At 37.6% G+C, this 14,424-nt stretch overlaps 1 protein-coding gene across 1 annotated transcript in view; it reads right to left on the reverse strand.

Moving 5' to 3' along the window:
- The window catches only part of BPTF (bromodomain PHD finger transcription factor), a gene marked incomplete at its 5' end in the record, with an annotated part of 55,089 nt that overhangs the window by 19,408 nt on the left and 21,257 nt on the right, over positions 1 to 14,424 (reverse strand). Inside the window, 13 exons of the mRNA XM_084273622.1 lie at positions 132 to 384; positions 1,791 to 1,914; positions 2,677 to 2,827; positions 3,104 to 3,232; positions 3,481 to 3,605; positions 3,830 to 6,224; positions 6,530 to 6,733; positions 7,867 to 8,002; positions 8,738 to 8,867; positions 9,412 to 9,543; positions 9,831 to 10,186; positions 11,373 to 11,548; positions 11,700 to 11,873. Coding sequence (XP_084129748.1) covers positions 132 to 384; positions 1,791 to 1,914; positions 2,677 to 2,827; positions 3,104 to 3,232; positions 3,481 to 3,605; positions 3,830 to 6,224; positions 6,530 to 6,733; positions 7,867 to 8,002; positions 8,738 to 8,867; positions 9,412 to 9,543; positions 9,831 to 10,186; positions 11,373 to 11,548; positions 11,700 to 11,873 — 4,485 coding nt within the window. The remainder of the gene's footprint in view (positions 1 to 131; positions 385 to 1,790; positions 1,915 to 2,676; positions 2,828 to 3,103; positions 3,233 to 3,480; positions 3,606 to 3,829; positions 6,225 to 6,529; positions 6,734 to 7,866; positions 8,003 to 8,737; positions 8,868 to 9,411; positions 9,544 to 9,830; positions 10,187 to 11,372; positions 11,549 to 11,699; positions 11,874 to 14,424) is intronic.

Consider the following 14,424-nt stretch of genomic DNA (forward strand, 5'->3'; position numbering starts at 1 on the left):
CTGCTGACTAAGCAAGAGACTTAAGAGTACAGATAACGAGAGAGGTAACAATGCTATATATTCTGCAGAAGATGCAGGCACTGTGCTGGACTTCACCCTATTTACATTCTCCCTGGCAAATGGCTACTTACCTGTTGAAGATTGGCCTTGTTTAACCCAAGTAGCAAAAGTCTGATGGAAATTCTTGTTCTGTTGGAATGTTACTGTAGCTGGAGAACCCACTTTTGTAGTAAGTACTACTTTGGTTCCAGTGGGGACTGGGCCTGCTAAAGGTCCGACCACAACTTTCTGTGGCGTTGAGATGGTGGTTGCAGTGCTGCTGGCTGTAGTGACTGCAGGGGCCACACCTGCTGCAGGCATCTGCTTCTGCTGCTCCAGGCGTTTCTATAGGATTTAGGGAAAAAAATTAAACGAAGGGATAATTAGCATTTTCAGATTTTGTAAAAAAAGATGACTGTCTTTTCCCAGTACTGAGAAGTAAAGGACTCTGGCACAACATTAGTTCAAGGTGTAAAGGGCTGAAGAGTAGGCTGCTTGTGTGCCCAACAGCACAAGGCTCCTCGACCGGCAGAACCAGCACTCTGCCTATAGCTCACAGCCAGAAATTCTCCTTTATAGCATCTTTTAAATCCTCAGCTTACGTTAATTTCACTGCATGTGTAACTTTAAAAAAACCTGATAAATTAGTCTCAAGTTAATCTGAAAGGTTAAAAAACCTTTAAAAATGATCCATCTATATTTGGCGTTGACCACGTGCATACAGCCCAAGCCTATGTGAGCAAGCAGCATGCCTTCGTTAACACAGAATTTATTACTACCATTCCTAAATTCAGAGCTGCCTGCACCAAGATCCTGCCTTGCAGGAAAAAAGAGATTGCATCATTCTGCTTTATCATTAAGTTCTTTTAAATGTAAATCCAGTTTGCAGCTTGCTTAAAATAATTAGGTTCAAAATCCCTTACCTTACCCAGCAACCTTCCGTGCTGTAACTGTCAAGAAGGTACGTGCAATGTAGTCACTTGTGAAGGGATAGTACCAGTAAGCTGTTTAAAAATTCCAACAAATCTAACATGCTTCCCTGTGTTACTGGAATTATCTTTATATTTATTAATTCAAATGTCAATGTTTGGTCAGCAGTATATTGCAGTAATGTCCATGAATCAGAAACATTTACTAATAATGTATTTTCTTCAGGGAAGATGAAATGAAAAGGGAATAAGTTGGAAAAAGGTACAAATCTTAATGACGTCTGCGAAGTATCAACACAGCACTGGGTTTCCCCATTTTAATTTCATGCATTTATATATGCATACAACCTTCTGTCTCTATATACATAGTTGTACCTATCTGTATATATAGATAGAATGTTATCAATGGGATTTGTTCAGCCAACTCAAGATAGGAAAAAAATAAAATAATCAAGATTGAATTGAAGTATGAAGAACCAATGCAGCTGCACTCCCAAGTCAGCTTTCCACTATGTCCCAGAACTCTGCTGCCCTTACCTGGAGACTGGTGCTGCTCAGCCTTCTTTTAAAGTAGAAACAAGCTAAACCTTTTTAAAGCATTATAAATTACATTGGGGGGAGGAATCCAACCCCAATGTTTGCCTTAACCCCATTTCAAAAAACGAACGTGCACACCATCGTTGGATGGGTTAGCTTACACAGGAGGTGGGAACTGTTTGAAAAAGGGCGTAAGAAAGGCATAAACTTTGTTTCCCATGTTTTACTGCATGTGAACTACAGTGTATAGTTGCTGACAGGTGGGACTACCAATAACTCCCCCACCTGCTGGGCAGCCAATCGTTGGTGTTTTAGTTGAGCCTCCAATTGGGCCTTGAATTCCTCTGCCTTCTTCTGTTCACTAACCTTAGCCTGTTGTTCAACTGCCTGTGCCTTTTCCTTCTCCACCCTGCCAAAGACACAACCAAAAGTAAGTTAGACCACAGAAAATCCACCCATCAGACTGGATTTCTTTCTATCCAGTCTTATTGCTCTTATAAGAACAAATGGCAAGATCACTGAAAAACTGGTCATGGCTTTAAAAGCATTCTGAAAGAAACTGTTGAAGTTGCATGCAACATCCCTTCAGGAAACTATTAATCAAAACTGGAATTTGTAATTACACCTGAGACTGCAAACAACCTATGTAATGCTATTAATTTAAAACAACTCTTTCCAAGAGACTCAAAAATCTTGTTCCAACTCTAAACATGCAATACTGAAAATATTTATTTCATGGTTTGAGCATTCTCAGGCTGAATTTACATTTACTTTATTCAAACATATTCATTTTCTTCGTATTATAGAAGTATTTAAGCATTTACTGTTTAAAGTCATGCCAAGAGTAGCCTAAAGCCCTTCCATACATTAGTGTAAAACAGCCTTTTAGCATACAACAGTGATCATTTCATAATCATGGAAAAATGATTATAATATCATAACAAACCTGAAAGATCCGTGTAAACTACTTTTTGAACCAGAAATAGTTTAGCTCTGCAGCTTTAAGCTTGACTACTCTTACCAAAACACACAGTAAAAAAACCATACCACAGATCTGATTACAAATTTACTGACTGTAGCTACTAAGTCCATGCTCTCTAGAGGGAACTTTATTTAACATACAAACACAAATTAAAACTGCTGCCTTTAAAGCTGAGGTGAGGTCACTTACCTTTCAGCAAATGCCCTGATCTCCCATAGTTCCAATTCCTCCTCTGCCACCCAACTTTCAATGATAACAGGGCCCGTTTGCTTGGGTGTTTCTGGCCTTTTTGGCCTTAGTGCACTCGATCGCAGACCCTTCCTCTGGGGCGTTGGAGTTTCTTTAGAGAACAGTCAAAACACACACGTTAAGCTCAAAACTCTGAACCAAGATATAACATCTCTTTCAGTCTCATTTTATAAACAGGAAGCCTTTCAGCTTCAGATAAACCATGTCAGTTTGTTAAATGCATCATTGCTTTCAAACCAGCAAATGAATACCTCATGCCAGGCTGTATCTGCTCTCTCAAAGGTCTGAATTAACATAAAGATTCAGTTACCTTAATTTCTGTATGAGATTATGGGAAGGAGGAAAAATGTAGCATTAGCAAACATACCTTTGGGGGCCTCTGGTACACCAATGGGACAAATAATTTTCCTTATACAGTACTCTGAGCGGATCCCATACGGACCAACATCTCTTCGCTTGATTATTTCTGTTGTTGTTATTTCAGTTTCAGATGTTTCTACAACACAGTAGTCCCAGTATGTTAATAACAGTAAACAATTAAAAGCTAAATCTCAAATCAACCCAATATACTCAAAGTAAAGAAACAGCAACTAGTAAAAACTGATTAAAAGAATAAATAAATCAAATGCAATAGCTAACATCAAGCCTTTACATAAATGCTTGGTGTAAGTGTCATTCTCAAAATTTACAACAAGAAATCCAGAAATTAACATTAAGAAATCCAGAAACTGAAAGAAATAATACCTGTACGTGTAGTGCCTCCCCCAGGTGGAGCTTTTGCTGCCATATCATCCCATTTGAGACAAGCCCACAGCAACCGCAGCATAAGGCTCACTCCAGCCAAAGATCTTACGGTTTGAAGCCGGTACCTAACAACAGAGAATTCTTTCTTAAAAATCAAGGTGCATTTAAAATGCCTAACCAAACCAACAGGCAAAGGTTCTTTGTTCTCCCTTTGTCGAACAATACAGAAAAAAATTGAACAGCAGCAAAATTTACACGTTTGGGCACAAATATGTCTATCTCTTGTATTTTAAAATTCAATTAATTTAATCACACCCTAAACTTTTCCTTAAAAACATAAAGTATGTACCTCCACGTGATCCCAAAAGTTGGCCTTGGTGATGGATAAGGCCAGATATCCAAGGCAGGCTTTGCATTGTAATTGAAATAGGGAACTTCTCTGATCCCTCCTTTCCTGGCCAGCTTTTTTAAGTCATCATTGGGTAAAACAAATATGCTTTTTTTACTGCTCTTGGTAACAAATTTTCTGTAAGATGGTAAGGCAGTTCCAGAACGGGTTTTTTTGGGCCTTGCAAATTTCATTAACTTCACTTTGTCTTTTGTAGAATATTCTTTGCTGACAGTCATGGAAGTCACCAGTGTGCCTTCTGGGGTGGTCAGGGAATCGGTTACTGTTGTTGTCACCACTGTTTTACTATGCTCCTGTACAGAAACGACATCCACGTTACTGTCTGTGGCTGGAGTCGTGAGCTTAGTTACAGTAGTGGTGGTAGTGACAGTGGATATGGCACAGTTTTCTGTAGATGACACCACTGTTTTCTCACTGTTAGAAGCTACAGTCTCTGCAACTTTAAACACAGTTTTGGATTCTGTAGACACAGTTGATGTTGTGGTAGTCACTTCAGTAATAACAGTTTTTATTTTACTTTCCCCATTAATATTTTCCATTTTATATGTCTGTACACCATTCTGATCAGCAAAGTCACTACTCAAGCTAGATTCCTCACATGAGGTTACAGGGGATGGAGCAACTTTCTTATCCTCAATTACTTCAGTTTCCATAGATACTGTTTCACAATTCAGATTATTTTCTTTACAGGCAGGGTGTGTTGGCGTGGAAGCAGTGCCAGCAAAGGCAGGTCTCTCAGGAGAAAGCTGTTTTTCTTCAGTTTTCTGCACATATTTGGAAACTTCATCTGGTGGCTGAAGACCCTCTCCAGATTCAAATGCAGGTGAACTGCGCAAATGTGACTTAGGGTCCACATTATTTTTCTCCTTTGTGTCCTCTATCATGATGTCACCATTCATGAACGGTTTTCCTGAAGATTCCTTAAAAGCCAAGGGCTTTATTTCATGTTCTGGAATGGATTTATTAATATTATTAACTTTTGGTTCGATATCACCCCCTGCCTTAGTTTCACAGGTATCTTTAGCTAAGCACTCATCATTTGATACTTTAAGGTCATTGTCTTTTCCATTCATTTGAAATGCTGATTGTTCTAAGTCTGACTCAGTCTCTTTATTATTCTTTTTGTCAGTGACACTGTTTAGATTTGTCTGATCAAGGTGTTTGTTTATGGTACTTGTCTCCACTTTCAGTTCCTGACCTTTCTTTTGACCATTAGTCTCAGTTAGTTTAGAGCTCAGTAAATCCTCATCAACTTCTACCTCATCCGTGTGTTCCAGAGTTTGACTTTCAAAGTTTCTTTCAGAAATTACCTCTGTTTTAAATGGTTCTACACCTTTACTAACTGATTTTTGGCGAATTAAAATCTTGTTTTCAGATTTACTTTCAGTCTTTCCTGGCACAATTTCTTCCTCCATCTCACTTTCTTGAGAGGACGTTGCTTCAATATGGCTTTTTATCATACAGTTGTTTTCTTGATCTTTGTTCTGATGTTCAGAATTCCCTTCTGAATCTGTTTTTTCAAGGGTGGCCAGAGCATCCTTTTTACAGCTGCTTTCAGTTCCCACTGGCTGTAAGTTTTCCTGTTCACTCCGAGATGCTCTGGTAATAGGTAGTTTTTGTTTCAAAGGTTTTTCACTTGTTTCTGAAACATCCCATTTGATTCTACCTTCTGCACGTGTTTGTTTCAAGGTATCCACAAAGGAACTCTCAGACTCTCCAAGAACCTCCTGTTCTTGACACTTCTCAGCAGTCATACGTTCAGGGTTGTTTTCTTTATTCTCATTCTGAATGGAGCTGTCACTTTCAGAGGACTGAGGTGAGTCTTCATCCTGCAGCTGCCCTTCTCTTTTCGACAGCCTGTTTGTCAAAGACAAAGAGGGTTCCTCTAGCTCACCAGTTTTGGTACAAGAGACGCAGTCCTGTTCTGCATCTTCAGTTTGGGTCTTATCTGAAGCATAGGTTTGGTCTTGAGAAGAGAGGTGAAACTGGCTTCCTTCTTTTGTTTTTCTCATTTGTAGCTCATCGATGTTTTTCTGGGGGCTTACAGATCGAATGCCGCCTGTTTTAGCACTAGCCTCCAGCTTCATCCTTTCTAGACGTTGTTTTTCTTCCAGTGTAAACTGTTTTATCCGCCTCTCCAGCAGTCCATCTAATTTTGATGATTTTACTTTCCTTTTGTAGCAAGTCCTTAAATGAAACCCCTCGCTGACATTGATTATATCCAGCTTACAATGACTATCCTCATCTTTTATGGAAGATTCAATTTTCACATCATCTACATCCATAGGTTCCTCCTTGATGACTTTATCATTTTCACCATTGATTTCTTTTTCCACTGTGAAGAAGAAATAACTTTGAATCAGTAAGCTCCCCTAACAATAAACACCAAACTAGAACTTTACATCAAGTACTAAGAAACAAATGGACCTTTGAGTATATTAATAGATTTCAAGACAAAGGGAACAAAAACTTCAGACACTCCTACAAGGGATAATAAGCAAGCATTGAATTGAGACATTTAAAATACGTCTTGATAAAGCCTGTTACACAGCCTTTCACTAGTTATCTCTGCAGTCCTCTGCTTTTACACACACAGTGCTGTCACGAATAGCTACTCTCACAGTAATGTAAGTCTATCACCTTTGTCTTCTGCACGATCAGAATTTGCATCAACTTCTTTTTGTTCACAAGACTTTTCTTCTTTCACTTGTACTTTCTCCAAGGTTTCTTCTGCTTTGTCTTTTGCTTGCAGATCATGAGAATCCTTTGTTCTATCTTTCTCTGTTTTCACCTTATTTGCACCTTTTCGTTTATCCAAGTTGCATTTTTCATCTTCGGTCTTTGCTATTAAAGAATTAAATTATTTCAATTATTCAGAGTATTTTTTTATACTGTCTACATTTTAATGTATGTTAGTTTACCTCTCAAATCATTCACACATCGTTCCTGAAATTCAGAGACAGAATTATGTACACAACAATAACATCAATATTCAATACTGATTTTAAAAAAAATCTAAAAGCCAAGAGAGAAAAATGTTTCATTTACAGGAGTCCATGTTCAGCTTTACTCACAACAAAACCAGACCACACACTCACACACTTTTCAGGAAACTAAATACCACTTTCTGAAACCCCAGCCTATTAAGAGCGTGTTAATTCAGACTCTGAAAACTCACAAACAATTTTTAATTTCCACAGTTAAGCCAGAATGGACATTAGTATTCAAAGGACTTTGTGCTTAGCACTGGAGTGGCTATTACAAAAAGCAAAATAAATCTAATGTAACAATCATAGAGACAACACTACAAGCAGCAGCATCTCTTTTGTGTTTGATCCACTTAAAACAACACGGGAAGCACTGCACCAGCGTGAGGAAAGAAATAATTGGGGTAAGTAATAGAGGGTGACCTGCCATTTTCTGAATTTTAAAAGGAAACTCCAGATCAAATTTACTATAAAGGTGACTCATACAGTTCAGGAAGCATCCTATAAGTCAACTACAAAAAATTTTTCTTGTTAAATAAAAACTTGTAACAAACAAGCAGAATGTCCCTAGAGAAACACGTTTCTTTCCCCTTATAAAACAGTGTTTCTAGTTAACAACAGTTAATAGCATTCTGTCAACATGGAAGAGGGGAAAAAAGTGTATATACACACTGGTATTTTAGATGTTACTTTTTGATGGTGATTATCCACATATTTTTCATCTACCTTTAATTTGAGCAAGGCTATTCAAAACTGTACAAATATTACACACAACTTCATCACTGAAACAATTTGAGATACCTAAAATATGACTGTGACAACCAAACAGGTCATATCACCAGTGATTAGCAGAAAGCCACAGAAGCTTCTCTGGAACACTATTTGTACCAAAGTCTAGGTAAAAAATACCACATACAAACACTTAACTGAGCACGCAATAAAAGGCAGTGTGTTAGTGACTATAAAGACACAAGCAACACAGACACTTACTTGGTAGCAACTTTCTGTAATTTGCATTAGTATTTCCAGGCAGTTTGGGCATAAACCTGTGGATGTGTGTTTTACTGATCCAGCTCCAGCCACCATATCCTGTCACTCTATATTCTTCTCCTTTTTGCTTCCAAACCTGTTAAATATTTTTAAATAGTCGTTTTAATGGTGCTATTTGCTGCACTATTAATGTTACATCCATCCAGAAACCTAACATGAGTTTTTAAAAATAAAACAAACGGCCATTTAGAGTGTTTTTCAAGCAAGGTGAAGTAGATTTGTGAAAAAAATGTACTCTCTGGAAGTAAAGATATAGCTGCTGATAAATTGATTATGTCATAATAACACCTAAAATCCATTTTAATTTCATGTAACAGTGAGAATCTATTTACCAAAAAGCTGAAAATTATACAATTTTGAATCAACCTGTGTCTCACAACGAACAACTTTAGAGGAAAGAACTACTCCAACAGAGTAATAAGTATTTAATATCTACTGTAGGAGCAATTAAGAGGTTTCTATAGCAATTCCCATCACATAATGAAACCTTCCAAAGTAAAGGTGAGCACTGCACAGGGACTGACATACAGCCAAGATTCCACTAACCACTTAGCACCCTTCCATGAAGAAAGGCTGCATTTTACAGGCAGACATCTGTCAACTCATGCAGTGTAACTAATAGCCTAATACCTGTCCAATTTAGTTCAGACCAAGATTATGGGCTTGAATAGGTGAGGGCATGGTTCCCACTCCCACCACAGGGAGTAATGCAATGACATTTAAATTTTCAGCTTAAAATGAAAACAGAAAATCAGTAAGCAATAACAATTTCTGTATTTGTTTTCGTTCTTCACACAAAAGAAAAACTTACCTGATGTTTGACAGGAAATGTGTATTTTACCCAGGTAGCTTGCTGCATTGTTTCTTCTTCTTCTTGTTTCCTCTCTTTTTTTTTCACTTTTTCCTTTTCTTCTCTTTCTATTGCTGTCATTCTGCGTAATCTATTACACACAGATTGAAGTACATTTAACTACAGGTTCTCATAAGCAAACAGTAGTCAAACAACAGCATATACTACCCTTTGGAATAACTTTAGTATCTGAGGCTTAGAGGAAAGCCCAATACCAGGTTATAGGCATTACTTGCAAGAGGAACACTGCTTTTTTTTTTTGCTATTCCCCTAAGGCAAACACAGCTCCCTGCAACTGTGTCTAACATCAGACACATTTTGTTTCTGCTACTGTGACAAAATGAGAGACAAAAGACAGACTCCAAAGAACTGACTGTGTTGAAATTTGCTCTTCTAGTCTCCCAAAGTTGTATCACTTTGACTGTGGCTCAGATAAAGAAAACAAACTTGCTTTGCAGGAGCAGTGCACACTACAGACGTCTTGCCATGGATTTTCAAGTATTTCTGGTCAAGAAAAACACTTCAGGTGCTGAATGACTGACTAAATTTAAACAGAATTTTACAGGCTGAGAGGAACAATAACTGTAAAACAAAGTTCTGGTATTTAGAAAGATGTGAATGTTTGTTTATTTTACCTAGTGTGCCCCAAGGATTCCCGCCAGATTGGCAGCATGACAACGGGTTTAATTGCACATTCCAATATAGCCAGCGCGAGCGCAAATTCTCTAGGTTTGCTGCACATCTGAACAGCCTTAATCCAGTTAGACCTAAATTGGGAAAAAATAAACATCTGAAACATACACATGCACTAATACTGCATGCTATGTTAATAAGATTTAATGGCAGGATAATACCTCCTATAGTTCAATACTTCACTCAAATGTGCAATCCTTTTAGCCATCCATCACAAAACACAGACATCTGACCTGACACATTAATATACTGAAGCATGGTGCTTGGAATTCACCAATTTGAAAAGAACAATTGATTATTAATGCTGTTAGCAAAAATATAAGTAAAACAAGAGAATATATCTTTTCATTTATTAATTTACCTGTGGGACGCCCAGTTAGGGTGGAGGAATGACGCCGGGATATTGTTTTCTAGCTGAATAATAGTTAGCCTCAAAGTGGATATGGTAAGAACTTTGGACCCATGTACAGACCCGTTCCATTTGAACTCTCCAGCAGGAGTCAGACAGAATTTGTGGGAGAGATGTCGTCTCTTGTCATGGTCCTCCCTGTGCTGGTGCTTGTTCAATGCAAATGAATTCGTGGCATACTGATTATGATAAACACGATACTTCCCCTCTTGCCCTAATTTGAAATAATTGTTGATATTTCCTTTCATCACAACTTCCTTCTTTGTGTTCATTCGGGAGACTTCACCTTGAGAGTTGACCACCAGAACCTTGTGAAAGAAAGAATCATTATGAAAATTCACTTGACTTTCAAATATTTCTAATTACTTATTTAAGATCATCTCTACATAAAAATAATAAAAATACCTTGCATCAGTTTGTATCATCAATCTTTATCCAATATACTAAATATATGTACATCTTCACTGATTGTTTATAGTCAGGATATTCCTGAAGATCAACTTCAACATTCAAAACCCCACTATCTAGGCTCCTGATGAAGTCCAACAGGAACCCATTCTGCTGCTCTGAATTATGCCCATTGAAGGAGACAGCTTCACTAAACTTCAGTAAGCTTTCTGTGAAACCCCTCACTTGTAATTCAGAGAATTCGTATACACATAGCTATGCAAACAAGTAACTTTGATTTTGAAAACATGGCATGGGTAACATCACTGGTCTAACAACTCATAACTGAATTCCAAATTGGAAGGGTTTTGAATAAATATGCTAAATGCTAACTTTCATATAAATCCAATTAACAAAAATAGATAGACCAAACAACAGGCAGACAACTAACTGCAACAAACTCTTGACATTCAAACACTTCTTTCCTAGAGAGATTGGACTACTTAACAAAAAACCCCAGAAGAAACAAAAACCAAACCCAAACCAAAGTACAAATAAACCAACAAACAACTTAGAGCCATACAAAAGATTTCTACCAACTTACAAACCTTTGAGAGAGACTTCCCTTCCATCAGCACCAAGCAGTGCTGCAATTTTGCAACGGTTGTATTGAAATGACCCTACTGGGCCAGTACAGATCTGTTATGGACTGGAAACGTGGCTACTGCCCAGCTTTTCAAGCAATTATCAAACACAAACCACTGTAAAGTTGTAACTTTTGTACACCAGCTCGAGACATTTAAAGAGAGAAGTGGAAGAAAATGCACAGAACTCATTACTGTCTGTACAGTGAACAATTCCAACTGTTATGACCAGCAGAGTCACTATCATACCACTCTGCAGACAGCAACTAAGAGCAAAAGCAAAGGAGAGGGAGGAAAAAAATCTTCCCCTGATACTACAATTTCACCCTTTACAAAAGTATTGTTACTACTTTTTAAAGTACCTCTAACAATCTGACATAATCATTTCTTAATTTTTAAAAATAGAATCAGCTTTTGAAAACAGTTTTTATATTGCTTTGAATTTTCCAAGATGTGCACAAACCTCTCTGCCTTCTTTATATAACTTATTTGCTTCGTGTGCTGCAGCAGCAACCTGTTGGCTTTTCATCTGGCTCAACTTGCTATCTGGATTCCGTAGTCTCGTGAGCATCCGCGTGGAACCTGGCGTGCCTTTTCCTGCGCCTGGAGAGTCACTTCTCTCACCGTTAGATTTCTCTCCTGCCCAGGAGGAAAAGGTTTTCAAAACAAAGTTAATAATTCAAAGTTTTCTATTGTTGTAACTGAGTTATAAAGATACTTAAAAGATACATAAAGCATATGTTAATAATAAGTTATAAAAGATACGTAAAATAAAATACACTGTCATTACCTATGTCCTCTGAAGTCTGGGATCCCCTCTCTGCATTTTCAGCATCATCAGGAGTCTTAATAGAGTCGTTCTGCCCAGAGCCCAGCTCGCTGCTGTTGCTGTTTTCAACATCCGAGTGCAGAGATGCAGCAGACACACTGCTACTGTTGCTAGGGATCATCTGACCAGTTTCTTCTACAAAGGAACAGCTTAATTTTTAGTTTTTCTGTTAAGTTGGATCAATGCTGATTTTTCTAGTTTAATTTTTTTCATGCACAGAATGGTCAGGTGAATGTGTTTGCTGGACTGGAGAGTCTGTCCAGACCACTGTACCCATGAGAGTATTTTTTGTTCTGTTTCAAGCACTCTGAACTTTTACATCTCTGAAGAGCTGAAAGCCATACTTGGATGAAATATTAATATATTTTAAATACAACCTTTTTTTCTATAGATGCACACACAGGGAACCCTCTGAGACTTGTCTTTGCTTTTAGAATGCAGATTTCATGAAATCTGGTCTTCCTCCACCTTGTACGATTTTTGATTTGAGCTGTTCCTCAAAGCATACTCCTTTCAGTTCCCTTCCAGCTTCCTGAGTCTTTGACTGTCTCTTCTTCAGCACGTTAATTCTGAGGAATTGCAGAGACTTTGGTTCAACTGGCACCACCTATATCTAAACTCCTCTGCAAACTTCAAGTATCTTTCTTACAATCTGATGGGTCTAGATGTTGCTTCAAGCTCGGTAAGACAAATAAGTTCTTGATCCTCAGTTGTCCTTGTTACTGCCTGTCTTGACATTATTGCTTCCTCTCTTGTTACTACAGTATACTGCCCAAGCATGATCTTTCCCCTAAAGCATCAAGAAATTGGAGCTACCTGGAAAGAAACCACATCACCCTACCAGGAAGAACCCACCACCCCTCAAAACAGCAATCCCTCCATTTTGTGCAAAAGACACACAGCTGAGCTGTTTGGATTCTGTTGTTATTAAGAAAGGTGACAGAAAAATCCCCCTCCTTGCAAAACATTCACTCCTCACAGAAAGACGATTAGGTAACTTTCTTGTTGAGAGAAGTGGAAGCACCCAAACTAAACACTTAATAAAAGACTTATATCCCAAACATATTTAAAAAGGATGGTGACAGACACTCCCTTCTAGCTTTGCATTTTACTCTTATTTCCCCCTTTTTGGGGGTAGCTGCCTCATTGATACTGGTTCAGTATCTCTCTCTCCCTCTGAAATGAAGGTCTCAAACTGAAATTTCATAACAGGAACACAAGTATCGTTATGAACATACTAAGTTTGACTTGAGGAAGCACCCACTCCACACACACATTTTCCCACCAAAGAAGTCCACTAATTTAAAATAAGCTAGAAGCTTTGGATGGAGAAAAGTACCTGTGAAAGTATAATAAAGGAATAATGGTAAATATACAAGTAAATCTAAAATAAAATACGAACACATAAACATGTCTGGAACAAAGTTACAGGATATGTACCTTTTCATTAAAACTCTATACAGCTATTTTAACCTTAAAATGGAATAAAAATACAAGAACAGGCAAAAATAATTGGCCAAATATGTAAAATGGCTGCTTTTTGTGCCATGCACTAGGACACTGGAACGATCTCCCCAGGGAAGCAGTGGATTCCTCAATGTTGGAGACTTTCAAGATGTGGGGGGACAGGGTGATGGGCCACCTTGTCTGCACTGTGCTTTTGCCAACAAAGGTTGGACCAGAAGGCCCTTGAGATCCCCTCCAACCTTGTATTCTAGGATTCTGTGAAATCTTCTTTATTAAAAAAGTGTATTATGAGGCTTCCAGATTATAGAATAATCTTAACTCTAATTTTTTCCTATTAACAAAGTTTATTATAAGGTTTGGATGAATTCACATTTGCAAGTTCAAGCACTGCAATCTCTATCTGAATGGGGAAATAGTTTTTTGTAGGAGAGAAAACCTTTACTACCACTTTTTAGAACATAACACACCAAGTAGGGCCACAGCACAGAGTATTTTTAAATTTTAAAAACCTGAAAATAAAACTCTGATCATTTTAACAAGAATCAGATGTTTAGAATAACATTCAGTAATGAGTAAAACTATATTCTAAATGCAATAGAATATCTTTATAAAACAGTACACTGATAATATATGCTATACCTAATAAAGTCCCATTTATTCTTAAATCTGAAGAGTGGGTTTTGTGTAGGGTTTTTTGGTTGTTTGGGTTTATAAAATTAAACAGTGTATATTCCTACTTTTGTTAAGTCACTGACATGGCAGAACAAAACATGCTGATATGAAAGAGCCTCAGTACTTATAATCCTGAGAGCTGTTTAAAATTCCTATCACGACAATTTAAATCTTGACATTTCAGTGCAATGGTTTACTTGTGAATGGAAAGACTTTGTTTGTTAGTAATTTATACAGTAAATGAGAGGTTAAAATAATAAACAAGCCAGCAGCAAATTAGAATTTGAAATAAACTTTGATAGAATGCTAACAATTATTATGGATCACTATGGAAAAATAAAATTAACAGAAAACAGAACATAAAAAGCTTAGCCATAGTCATCTTTGGAAGGCATGGAAACAAATGCTAATGTCACAGAGGACCACAAATTTCAAGCACTATTTGCAAGAAAATTAACTTTGAAATGTTAATGACAACGTAGCAGTAAAGGATGGCACTGCAAGCAAACAGCATGAGTGATATGTATGCTGTGAATGGTTTTAGTGG

This window comes from Gallinula chloropus (assembly GCF_964237585.1).
Source record: "Gallinula chloropus genome assembly, chromosome: 20".
NCBI lineage: Eukaryota > Metazoa > Chordata > Aves > Gruiformes > Rallidae > Gallinula > Gallinula chloropus.